This window comes from Aethalodelphis obliquidens, unplaced genomic scaffold (assembly GCF_003676395.1).
Source record: "Aethalodelphis obliquidens isolate GAN/ISIS:26980383/991018 unplaced genomic scaffold, ASM367639v1 scaffold6, whole genome shotgun sequence".
NCBI lineage: Eukaryota > Metazoa > Chordata > Mammalia > Artiodactyla > Delphinidae > Aethalodelphis > Aethalodelphis obliquidens.
Genome location: NW_020837950.1, coordinates 42,862,702 through 42,876,435, shown reverse-complemented (window position 1 = coordinate 42,876,435; position 13,734 = coordinate 42,862,702). Strand labels below are relative to the sequence as shown.

At 33.7% G+C, this 13,734-nt stretch overlaps 1 protein-coding gene across 5 annotated transcripts in view; it reads left to right on the top strand.

The window, feature by feature from the left end:
* The window catches only part of TBCK (TBC1 domain containing kinase), a 236,088-nt gene that overhangs the window by 62,377 nt on the left and 159,977 nt on the right, over positions 1-13,734 (top strand). For all 5 annotated transcript variants that reach the window (XR_003432228.1, XR_003432229.1, XM_027103446.1 and 2 more), the window contains exons 7-12: positions 3,064-3,124; positions 4,448-4,509; positions 4,765-4,826; positions 5,762-5,910; positions 7,521-7,659; positions 8,989-9,088. Coding sequence is in view for 3 of the 5 variants with exons in the window: in XM_027103446.1 (XP_026959247.1) it covers positions 3,064-3,124; positions 4,448-4,509; positions 4,765-4,826; positions 5,762-5,910; positions 7,521-7,659; positions 8,989-9,088 (573 nt within the window). In the remaining 2 variants the exon portion in view is untranslated. The remainder of the gene's footprint in view (positions 1-3,063; positions 3,125-4,447; positions 4,510-4,764; positions 4,827-5,761; positions 5,911-7,520; positions 7,660-8,988; positions 9,089-13,734) is intronic.

Below are 13,734 nucleotides of genomic sequence, written 5' to 3'. Positions count from 1 at the left end.
ATTTATAACTATTTACATAGCATTTGCATTGTATTAGGTATTATAAGTAATCTAGAAATGATTTAAAGTATAAGGGAGGATGTGTGTAGGTTATATGCAAATACTATGCCACTTTAAATAAAGGACTTGAGCATCAGTGGATTTTGGTATCCAAGTAGGTCCTGGAACCAGTCCCCCCGGATAGTGAGGGATGACTATACAGAATTTTGATAGACACGAAGAAAAAATTAGTAGTAGAGAAATAACATGAGTCTGAATAGTAGAGTGTGTTCACTGTATTGCAAGTAATCAAATTTAACTGCTTCGTGTGTGTGTATGTGTGTGTGTGTGTGTGTATGTGTTTTCATCACAGGATAGATAAATAGTAAGCATTTAAACTGAAAAGTTATTTTGGAGCCATATCCTAGGAGACTTTGAATGCTGTATTGAGAGATTTATACTTAGTTAGGTAAGGTATGGAAGACCATTTAAAGTTTTTAAGTAAACTGAAATCAATTATTATTATTTTTTTTTTTTTGCGGTACGTGGGCCTCTCACTGTTGCGGCCTCTCCCGTTGCGGAGTACAGGCTCCGGACATGCAGGCTCAGTGGCCATGGCTCAGGGGCGTAGCCGCTCCGCGACATGTGGGATCTTTCCAGACCGGGGCACGAACCTGTGTCCCCTGCATCGGCAGGCGGACTCTAAACCACTGCGCCACCAGGGAAGCCCTGAAATCAGTTAATTTTTTAAGGTGGTTCTTTTTAAAAAATTTTTATTGGAGTATAGTTGTTTACAATGTTGTGTTAGTTTCAGGTATACAGCAAAGTGAATCATTTATACATATATCAACTCTTCTTTAGATTCTTTTTTTTAGGTCGTTACAGAGTATTGTGTAGAGTTCCCTGTGCTATACAGTAGGTCCTTATTAGTTATCTATTTTATATATTATAGTGTGTATATGTCAATCCCAATCTCCCAATTTATCCCTTTCCCCCTGGTAACCCTAAGATTGTTTTCTACATCTGTGACTCTATTTCTGTTTTGTAGATAAGTTCATTTGTACTATTAGTTTAGATTCCACGTATAAGCAATATCATATGATATTTGTCCTTCTCTGTCTGACTTACATCACTCAGTAGGGCAATTTCTATGTCCATCCATTGTTGCTGCAGATGGCATTATTTTGTTCTGTTTCATGGCTGAGTGATATTTCATTGTGTATATGTACCACATCTTCTTTATTCATTCCTCTGTCAATGGACATTTAGGTTGCTTCCATGTCCTGGCTATTGTAAATAGTGCTGCAAATGAACATTGGGGTGCATGTATCTTTGCGAATTATGGTTTTCTCAGAGTATATGCCCAGAAGTAGGATTGCTGGATCATATGGTAGCTCTTAGTTTAGTTTTTTTTTTAAGAAACCTCCATACTGTTCTCCATAGAAGCTGTACCAATTTATATTCCTACCAGCAGTGTAGAAGGAATCCCTCTTCTCCACACCCTCTCCAGCATTTATTGTTTGTAGATTTTTTTGATGGTGACCATTCTAACTAGTGTGAGGTGATCCCTCATTGTAGTTTTGATTTGTACTTTTCTAATAATTAGTGATGTTGAACATCTTTTCATGTGCTTTTTGGCCATCTGTATGTCTTCTTTGGATAAATGTCTGTTTAGATCTTCTGCCCATTATTTTGATTGGGTTTTTTTGTTTGTTTGTTTTGTTATTGAGCTGCATGAGCTGTTTGTATATTTTGGAGATTAATCCCTTGTCAGTTGCTTCATTTGCAAATACTTTTTCCCATTCTGTGGGTTGTCTTTTCGTTTTGTTTATGGTTTCCTTTGCTGTGCAAAAGCTTTTAAGTTTAATTAGGTCCCATTTGTTTATTTTTGTTTTTATTTTCATTACTCTAGGAGGTGGATCAAAAAAGGATCTTGCTTCGATTTATGTCAGAGAGTGTTCTGCCTGTGTTTTCCTCTACGAGTTTTATAGTATCTGGCCTTTAGGTCTACAAGATTAATGTTGATAGTAGTGTAAGTGATTGAGAAGAGAGAGAGGAATGGCAACTTGTTTTCAATGATCTCTCCACCTGTAGTTCTAATTTCATATGTCTTCAAGAGATTTTTTTCCTCTGTATTAAAAAAGCAAAAAAACAGAAAATCAGAGCCTCTTTTTCTCTAAAGACCAAGCTATCTTCTTAAGCCTTTTCCTTCTAAGTCTATTTAAATGATCATATATGTTTAATTTGTTAATAATTAGAGAAACATAATAATAGCCAACATTTATGAAGCATTTTCTTTATTCAGAAAATGCTAAGCACTTTTTTATACATCATATAACCTTCACTGTACCCTGTGTGGCATGTATAGTTAATATTCCAATTTATAAATGAGAAAAGTGAGGCTTAAGGTGGTTAAGTAATTTGCCCAAGTTGTATAATTGGTGGTAGAAAGTCCAACTTGGCACTCGGTAGTCGCTCAACACATGATCATTAGTTAAAGTTGTAAGTGTTTGATTTAAGACTCCATTCCAAGGAGCCCCCTGAAGCCAACTATTAAGGAAACAACTAAAATACAATGTATGTGTCTTATAAAGAAGTATACCAGGTGCTATGGGAAGACAAAAATGGTCGTCTTAAGTCACTTTGGGAAGAGGAAGGAGTGTCATGGAATGTTTCTTAATGGAGATAACAGACTACCTGTATCATGCTATATAAGTAAGAATTAATTGGGTAGATGAAAGGGTAATATGGCATCTTGGTCTTTTAATGAAATAAGACTCCTGGAGTTCCTCTAGACCACCAGGTATATGTAGGTCTCAAAAATGAAGAATGCTTGAGATCAAACTAAAATGTAATGATCCTTAGATATATGAAATGCTTAAGTGTTAAATATTATGCAACATTTAAAAAAATGTTACATCACCAATGATTTTTCTTTAGTGGAGCCAACTCAAAAAATCTAATAAAACCTCTGAAGAGAAATAGAGGTAACTGATAAAATCATTTTCAGCGCTGAAAAAACAAGACCCCCCTGTGAAGAATGATGTAAATGTTAACAAGAATTTCTTTTCTCATTTTATTTAGGGAAGAAAACTATTTCAGAGTTTGGATATTTCTGAAAGGCTAAAATTTTTGCTTACACTGGGTAAGTGTCTCACAATTCATTATCTTTCAACTATAAATATAATCTTTAGTGACAGTAGTTATGCATATTGAGAACGTGTTCTTCAAAATAGTGGATACACTGAAATATCCTCACTTTCTTTAATTTTCTAATGATCAGTGGTAAGCATTAACAGGACAGTTTAAGAAGTGCCTTTGAAGTATTATAGGACAGCTTTCCTCATTGACTAAGGAATTATAATGTACATGGATATAATTTTAGCATGATCTAGCCAAGTAAACTAACTTGTGAAATCAAAATATGAGATTATAAAATTGTACTTCACTGTCGCAGTTGCCTTCAGGCAATGTATTGTAACTTTTCAGCTTTCTACTTGGTGAATTGTGTGAATAATGACTGAGGAAGAATGTTTATTTTTCCTTACAACAAGCTCATGTATTTTACATGTATATAATGCAAATATTTGTCATTCACATTTATAAAAATTTGTGTAATCCACTTTAGAGTGGAATAATTTAAGCACGTGTGGTAAAAAAGGAGAGAAAAACAGTGATAGAGCACTTTGTGTAAAAGAGTGACAGATTGGTGTCCAGGTTAATAGGGTCTACAAATAAGGATTTGTATAGAATAATATTAGTAAATATTAAATGATAATGAATTGTAGATAAAATTTTATAATATTTACCTCTTTAATGTCAAAGATTGATAATATAGCTGTTAAGGAGTCTTAGAGATCTATAAATGTTGTCTACAGATTAGAACTTATACTTTTTTTAAAATTTTATTTAATTTATTTTTTTATACAGCAGGTTCTTATTAGTCATCCATTTTATACCCATCAGTGTATACATGTCAATCCCAATCCCCCAATTCATCACACCACCACCACCACCCTCCACTGCTTTCCCCCCTTGCTGTCCATACGTTTGTAGAACTTATACTTTAAATCCCAGAGAAACGTGTGTACATTCTTCAAATTGTATTTAATAAAAATAAATTACTCGTATAATCGTAAAAATATACTAAAGCCTTTTTAAATAGTAATATGTGTATATACATATAGGGGGGGGGAAGAGAGAAGGAGAGAATCTTTACCTCCTTGAATTACTGCTTTAATTCACTATTTAAGGTGCTTTCAGTATCTATGATACAATTAATACTTAGTGTTTGAAGTATTTATTTTTATCAAAGCATGTAAGGAAAGTTGAAAAAGTCTCAAGCTTTTTAATATTCCAAGTTCTAAAACTGAATTACATAATTAAAAAAAATTTTATTAGAGTTCAATTCCCAGTTAGTATAAGTTAGAAAAGCAGCTTTAATTCATATAATTTTTCTGTTTTATAGACTGCATAGATGACACTATAATAGTTCTGGCTGAAGAGCATGGTTGTCTGGACATTATAAAGGTTTGTCGTTAATATGTTATTGAAAATTTATTTATTCTGCATACTTGGGATTCAATAGCAAACTATTTTAAAGCTATGTTTATTTCTGTTTAGTTATCTGCTTTTTGACAGAGTGACAAACTAATATGAATTTCTTTAAAGTCCAAATAAAAACTTTCAAAAAAAGTCAAAACATTGTAAAGTAGCAAACATTTAAGTAATATAAATTTTTAAATGGATTTTTTAAAATAATTCTTTTCTCTCTCTATTTACCAGGAGCTTCCTGAAAATGTGATAGATCTTTTGAAGAAGTGCCTCACCTTCCACCCTTCTAAAAGGTTGATATCAAGAGTTTGGGATTATTACTGAGATCTTAACATATAAGTAGTTAAGTTTTTAATACTAAAGGGTTAAATAAGAATATTAACATATATAGTAGTACATGATTGATATTGGTATCATAATTGTTAGTTATGGCTTTAATGTATGGTAATTAAAGAAGAAAAAATAATTAACCATGGTTAGAAAACTGGCATATACCAAAAGCAGTTACTAGTTCATTTCCTAGCCTCCAATTAGAAAATCAGCTAAACTGTGGAATATAGATATGCCTAGATACAAATGATATGAGAAAAATGAGAACAAAAGTTTATTGGCAAATATGTATTATAGAAAAGAACTTAGATAAATGGTGAGGTAAGTTAGTAATTTTTGATAATATAAAAGGATTTCTTAGAAGTTTTATTATTTATTTTCATTTGATGATGTCATTGTTAGCCATCCAGTTGTCCCTAAACTCAGTAAGTATATAATATTTGAAAATAATATATTCGAATTTGTCTTTAGGAAAACATTTCCTAAAGAGAGGAATGGTATTAAAAGCATAGTTTTGGGTAAATATACCACATAAACTAAGAGAGTAGGAAGAAAATCAGAAGATTTTATCAGTTTACAATTTTATTATTTAATTAAGGTATTCAGTAAAGCAGGTATATGATGGTCAAGCTAAAAGTAAAAAATGGAGATGCTCATATGTAATAATTTTTTATCATAAAGTACAAAAAGCACAACAAAGGTAAAAAAGTCAGCATTTATTTACAGTCACTTGATTCTCTTTTTAAAGGTATATATCTAGACTCTAATAAGGAGAACTTTATTATTTTCTATACTAATGAGGTAATTTTGACTTTTAACTATCCCTTGAAGTGTGCCATTATTCTAGGAAAATTTTAATGACTTTCATTCATGTACCGTATTTTAAATATTTCTTAAGGCCAACCCCAGATGAATTAATGCAGGACAATGTGTTCAGTGAAGTGTCACCTTTATACACTCCCTTTACCAAACCTACCAGCCTGTTTTCTTCTTCTCTGAGATGTGCCGATTTAACTCTGCCTGAGGATATCAGTCAGCTGTGTAAAGGTAATGATAAATACAACAAAGGATAGAAGTAATTCTGGAAGTGATTAAAATATAACCTAACATTTTAGTTCTTTAAATTTAATTTCTTTGGAGCAAGAAATTTAAGAATCAAGGAAAGGAAGTAGCACCAAACAAAAATTTTTTTATTATGTAAACCAAGGTCTTATTTTCATCTCAAATCTTAATGCTAAAATCAGATCTTCTAATTTCCAATGGAATTTCTACTACAACAATATTTGTATATCATATTTCATAAAATGTATTATAAATGATCTCAAAAAATCATATTATTGATAGGAAGTCCATATCATTATATTCCATGTTTGTAACAGAATATCACCTTTTCTCTCTTAATTCCTCTCTGAAGATTACAACTCTCAGAATGTGTGTTTTAGGGACACCAGTATGTTACCTTTATACTGAAAAATTATCACTACATAAGTTGTGGCAGGAAATACTTACTGAACATTGGTTCAATCAAATATTTATTGAGTTTCTACTATGTTCCATACACTGTATCTGCAAGTATCATTTTTGCCAAATGGGGAGGCAGACAGACATTCAGTCGCACAATTACTGTTATAAATGAGGGTTAGTACGCACGTAGTAAGTGGAAGCAAAGCCTCCCTGAGATATAAAGAAGGACTTCTCAAAAGAGGCAGAAATTGCCTCAAGACATAAAGATGGGACAGTGTGTGTTGGTTGCCTACCCAAGTGCTTTTTTCTGCCCTTCTTTCTTTCCTGCAGAGCTTGATATATCTGATATGTATATCCCATATTCTCTGATACAGAGGGGAAAAATTACACTTTTTTCTCAAAGAAACTGAATACACAACCAACATGTATATCTGCATTTAATCCTCTGCATTTTGTAGTATGACTATTCTTTTTTATTTTTTAAATAAGCAAGAGAATTTGCTTATGAAGCTAGACTTGGATTACCACCAAATGAGCAGATTTCCTCCCCTCCCCTCCAGAATCTTAAAAATTTATGTATAGAGGCCTTAGTTGGGTTCAATTGTGTATTCAGTGCAGACAATCTCAACACCACACATCTATCTCAAGGCTGTATTCTTGGAGCAGCTTCTGGGAGTGGGGAAGGCAAGCTGAACGCACTTTCCAAGGACAGGGGAAGGGGTGGGAGCCTCCATTTGCCAGGGTCCAGCTTGACATCAACTGGCTTTCATGTCCTTTTGATGACCTCCTTCAATAGGAGGAATACATAATGATGGGGTTCCAGGAAGGCCTCCCCAAGAAGTGCTACTCTGGCACACAGATTATTTTGAGCTAAAAATAAGCAAGGCCCAAAAGACTCATAAAGAACTTTTGGACTTTCCCCTAACTGTTTAAAAGAATTGAAGATGGAAGACCTGTTCCAGGAAAGAGTTATCACCCACAGATAATTACAGAAAATATGAACTCAGTGTGGTAAACAGGGAGGAACCTAGCAAGGCCCCTTTGATCAAAGTCCTCTCTGTGTAGTATGACTATTCTAAAGGGAATCTTATTATGTTCTTCAGTTTTTACTTTTTTATAATGTCAGCTATTATTGCCTGTTGCCTTTTAATAAAAACAGAAGGTGTGATAGCTTTTTAATTTTCCATTAATAGATTTAAGCAGTGATTACCTGGCAGAAAGATCTATTGAAGAAGTGTATTACCTTTGGTGTTTAGCTGGAGGTGACTTGGAAAAAGAGCTTGTGAACAAGGAAATCATTCGATCCAAACCACCTATCTGCACACTCCCCAAGTAAGGAAAGAAAACTTCTCTTGGAAATGAGAAAAATCTAGTAATAACTTCTTTTTAATTTGATATTTTTTTTCTTTTGGTAGACATTCCAAGTCAGTGATTATGAAAGCAATTGGGAGTCAATACCTTGTTTTCTTGGCAGGAGTTCCTAATTGCAGAGTTCCCATCAGTGTTTTTATTATTTTAATAAATATGGTTTTTTAATAAATAATTTGTTTTATGATCTATTTGAAGTAATATTGAAGTTAATATTATGGAACATCTCACAATAGTTGGTGATCAATAAAAGAAAAAATGTACAAATCAGAAAGAACAGTAATGTTTAAGAGAGTTAATAAACTAGGCTAGTGTTCCCATTATGAGGAACTATTTTTTTTTACTTCTAATGATATTTTAAAATGTACTCAGTGACCTCAATGCTTGTGCTAGAGATCATCATGGTGCTAAATCACTGTTGAGAAAAATCTGCAGAACTACATAAGGTCTTGGACACCATCCTGTAAATTATCTAGAAGTTAAATAACAATACAACCCTAAGGGCCAAAATTGTCACTGTTCCATTGCTCTTCATATTTATTCATAAAGAAGAGAACCTGAATCTCTTTCCACCAGTGCCTTAAAGTTTTAATTTTAGATTTTAGAACTAGATTTGATCTTTGTAGGTAACTGTAGAATTAATCTGCTGATATTTTTTTCTTCACATGTAAATTTTAGGTTAATTATTTGAATACACCACTAGCTCTCTACATTTTTCCCCTCTTAAGCTGATTTTTAAATATTACTTTAATTATATTGTTCACACAATGAATTAAGTAGAAAATTAGGAAATAAGATGATGGAAATTATAAGAATAAATGGTTTGAAGGATATAAAAATTCTCAAAAGTAATTCTCTAAAATTCTAAATGCATTTATTATTCAGTATTCTTTCTCCTGAGGAGTTATCATCATTAGCATCTTTCTTTCTTGTTCCCTTTATCATTTTTTACTCATATAAACTTCCTCAGGAACACATTTACATACTGTCAGGAGAGTAATTTAATCATTGCACCTGCATGAGCAGAGAGTATAAATCATACTCTTGTATTACTAAAATGCTTTATATTTATATACTGTATTTATACCAACTCAACATATATTTAAAAATGAAAATTTTTTGGAGAAATTTCAACCAACAGTTACTTTTTTATTAACCCATTCAGTCTAAAATTTCTTTTTTTCTTTTGTTGAAGAGATTGATAATTTAGAATAAATTTTCTACAAGAAACAATAAATCAGATTTCTGTGCTCACTAAAATAATTAAAAATAATTTTTTCAATCTCCTTTCAGTTTTCTCTTTGAAGATGGTGAAAGCTTTGGACAAGGTCGAGATAGAAGCTCACTATTAGATGACACCACTGTGACATTGTCATTATGCCAGCTAAGAAATGTAAGAATGGTATTTTGGCAAATTTGCTTCAGAACTTTCTCCCTTCCTTCCTTCTTTTTTTCTTCCTTCCTTTTTTTTTTAATAAAACCTTACAGATACACATGAATCCTTAAATTTCTGCCTGGTACTATAAAATATGTGAGAGTTTCTTTAAGGTATGTGCCCAGGAGTGGCATTGTTGGAAAATAGTATCTGTACATCATCAGCTTAGTATATCTTGTTATATTGTCTGTTCATACAAGTGGCCTTATCACTTTATCTTTTTACTATCGTTGGATAAGGGTTCTCATTTGTCCGCATATGTGATAGCACATGGTCTTATCAAATTAAAAATTATTGTTCTGAAAGGTGTAGAATGGTATTTTACTATAATACTAATTTTCAATTTCCTGACTTTAGTACAGTTATGAGCCTTTTCATATTTTTTGCCATTTGCTTACCTCTCTGTACATTACTAGTTCATATCTCTTGCCAGTTTTTTTGCGTGATTTCTTACTGATTTGAGGACTTTTAAAAATGTATTCATTTACACAACCTTTGTTGGGTATACAGGCATACCTCAATTATCACACTTAGCTTTATTGCACTTCAGAGATATTGCATTTTTTTACAAATTGAAGGTTTGTGGCAACCATGCATCAGGCAAGTCTCTTGGCACCATTTTCCCAACAGCATTTGCTCACTGTGTGTCGCTGTGTCACATTTTGGTAATTCTTGCAGTATTTCAAACTTTTTCATTATTATTATATTTGTTATGGTAATCTTTGATTAGTGATTTTTATGTTACTGCTGTAATCATTTTGGGGCACCACAAGCTATGCCCACATAAGATGGTGAACTTAATCTGTAAATGTATGTTCTGACCATTCCACCAACTGACTGTTCCATCTCTCTCCCTCTTCCCCGGCCTCCCTATTCTCTGAGATACAACAGTGTTGAAACTAGGCCAGTTAATAACCCTACAGTGGCCTCTAAGTGTTAAAGTGAAAAGAAGAGTTTCTCATCTCTCACTTTAAATCAAAAGTTAGAACTGATTAAGCTTATTATTGATGAAGGTGTGTCAAAACGTGAGATAGTCCAAAAGCTAGGCCTTTCGCACCAAACAGCCAAGTTGTGAATGCAAAGAAAAAATACTTAAAGGAAATTAAAAGTGCTACTCCAGTGAACAGTGATCTTGATAGAAGATGAAAACAGCCACAACATTCCCTTAAGCCAAAGCCTAATCCAGAGCAAGGTCCTAACTCTCTTCAATTCTGTGAAGACTGAGAAGGGTGAGGAAGCTGCAGAAGAAAAATTTGAAGCTAACAGCGCTTGATTCATGAGTTATAAGAAAAGAAGCCATCTCTAGAACATAACAGTGCAAGATGAAGTCAGCAAGTACTGATGTAGAAGCTGCAGGAAGTTATCCAGATGTAACTAACATAAGTAATGAATGTGGCTACACCAAACAACAGATTTTCCATGTAGATGAAACAGCCTTCTATTGGAAGAAGATGCCATCTAGACTTTCATAGCTAGAGAGGAGAAGTCAATGCCTGGCTTCAAAGTACAGACTGAGTCTCTTGTTTGGGGCTAATGCTGCAGCTGGTGACTTTAAGTTGAAGCCAATGCTAATTTACCATTTTGAAAATTTTAAGACCTTTAAGAATGATGCTCAGTCTATTCTGCGTATGCTCTATCAGTGGAACAATAAAGCCTGTATGACAGTACATCTGTTTACAGCATGGTTTATTGAATATTTTAAGCCCACTATTGAGACCCACTGCTCAGAAAAATGATTCCTTTCAAAATGTTACTGCTCACTGACAATGCACCAGGTTACCCAAGAGCTCTCATGGAGATGTACAACAAGACTGATGTTGTTTTCATGCCTGCTAACATCTATTCTGCTGCCCTCAGATCAAGTCATTTTGACTTTCAAGTTTTATCCTTTAAGAAATCAGTAAGGCTATAACTGCCATAGATAGCAGTTTATCTGATGGATCTGAGAAAAGTCAACTGAAAACTTCTGGAAAGGATTCACCATTCTAGATGTCATTGAAAACATTCATGATTCATGGGAAGAAGTCAAAATATCAACATTAACAGGAATTTAGAAGAAGTTGATTCCCCAACCCTCATGGAGGATTTTGAGAGGTTCAAAAATTCAGGGCAGGAAGGAACTGCAGATGTGTTGGAAATTGCAAGAGAACCAAAATTAGAAGTGGAGCCTGAAGATGTGATGGAACTGCTGCAATCTCATGATCAAACTTTAAATGACGGGTAAGGATTTGCTTGCTATGGATGAGCAAAGAGAGTGGTTTCTTCAGTTGGAATCTACTCCTGGTGATGATGCCGTGAAGATGTTGTAATGACAACGGAGGATTTAGAATATTACTTAAACTTAGCTGATAAAGCAAGCAGCAGGTTTTGAGAGGCTTGACTCCAATTTTGAAAGAAATTCTGCTGTGGGTAAAATGCTATCAAACAGCGTTGCCTGCTACACATTCATCAGAGGATGTGTCAACTGATGGGGCTGTCTTCATTGCTGTCCTATTTTAAGGAGTTGCCAGGGCCACCCAACCTTCTGCAACCATGAGCCTGGTCAGTCAGCAAGCCCTCGGCATCGAGGCAAGACTTCCCCCAGCAAAAAGGTTATGACTTGCTGTAAGCTCAGGTGCCAGTTAGCAGTTTTTTTAGCAATAAAGTATTTTTAATTAAGGTACATGTATGGTCTTTTTTTTTCTACATAATGCTATTGCACACTTAATAGACTACAGTATAGTATAAATAGCTTTCATATATACTGGAAAACCAAATAATTTGTGTGACTCGCTTTATTGTGATATTTGCTTTATTATGGTCGTCTGGAACCAAGCCCACGGTATCTTTGAGGTATGCCTGTATGTGGTGCGTTTATGTTCTCATCTGTGGCTTTTCCTTTAACTTTTTGATGGTGTCTTTTAATGAATAGAGTTCTTAATTTTATCAATGCTTTTCTTTATAGTCAAATATGTTTTGATATATTTTGCTTATTGTAACATTTAAATTTAATGTTAACATTTACCAAGGTTACAAATATATTTTTATGAAGTTCTTCTGTATTTTCTTCTAAAAGATTTAGACCTTTTTTCCACATTTTGTCCATTGATTCACCTGTATTTTTTTTTTTTTTTTAGTAAGATGTGAGGTAGGTATCCAAAATCACATTTCATTCATAAGAAATAATCCCTTGTCTCAGCACTACATATTGAATAATTCACTCTTTGGTTTTTTGATCTGTAATATCAGCTCTTTCATGTATGTGTGGATATGTTTCTGAGCTTTCTATTCTGATCTTTGACCTATTGGTATAACCTTACCCAATAACACACTATATTAATACATGGTTTTATATGAGCTCTTGATGCCTAACAGGGGAGATGCCCAGTTTGTTCTTTAACGTGAACTCTCTAACATGGAGCTCTTCTATTTGATTTTTATAATCATCTTGTCATTTCATTTTAAAAGTATAGGATTTTGATTAGAATTGCATTAAATTTGTAGAGAATTGATATCTTCAACATATGAGTCCTATTTCTTGAACACGGTGTAGATATACCATTTATTTAGGTCCTATTTTATATCAAAATTTCCTTTTTAGTGTCTATATATGTTATCAGATTTATTCCTAAGCTATTAAATTGTTGGTCTTATAAATAGGATGTGTGTATGTGTATATATTATGTTTCTTACTCTGAAGTTTGTTTTGCTTGAAATTAATATAGCTATTCCAGTTTTCTTTTAATTAGTGTTTCCATGGTATATCTTTATCCCTTTACTTTTAATGTATCTATGTCTTTATATTTAAAGTGGGTTTCTTTTAGACAACTAGAGTTGGATCTTTCTTTACTTTTTTTTTTTAAGTAAATTTATTTATTTATTTATTTTTGGCTACATTGGGTCTTCATTGCTGCACACAAGCTTTCTCTAGTTGCGGCTAGCAGGGGCTACTCTTTGTTGCGGTGCGCGAGCTTCTCGTCGCGGCGGCTTGTCTTGTTGCGGAGGCTTTTCTTGTTGCGGAGCATGGGCTCTAGGCACACAGGCTTCAGTAGTTGTGGTGCACGGGCTCAGTAGTTGTGGCTTGTGGGCTCTAGAGTGCAGGCTCAGTAGTTGTGGCACACGGGCTTAGTTGCTCCGTGGCATGTGGGATTCTTAACCCCTGCACCACTATCTTCTTTACTTTGAGGTGTAATTTTGCTGGATACAGAATTCTAGTTTGGTTGTTTTTATCTTTCAGTACTTTAGACATTTCACCCCACTCTCTTTTTTGCTTACGTGCTTTCTGGAGACCCGTCTGATGTAATTTTTATCCTTTTTAATCATAGTTATTTATATAAAATTCCTGGTCTGATAATTCCAAAATGTCTACCATATATGAATCTGGTCCTGAATGTCTTTCTTTTACATTTTAGCAGGCCTTAACAATTTTTTTTTGAAAACCCAACATGATATATTAGTAAGAAGAACAATCATAAATAGACCTTTAGTGCAAGATTTCATGTTTATCTAGTTGTTGTGTAGCTTTTTTGTCAGAGGGTAAAGTTTTCTCAAGTGTCCTTGTTCTCATCTTCCTTACTGCCTTTGGGTTTCCCTGGAGACTCTTTTATATAGGGTCTGAGGCTTGC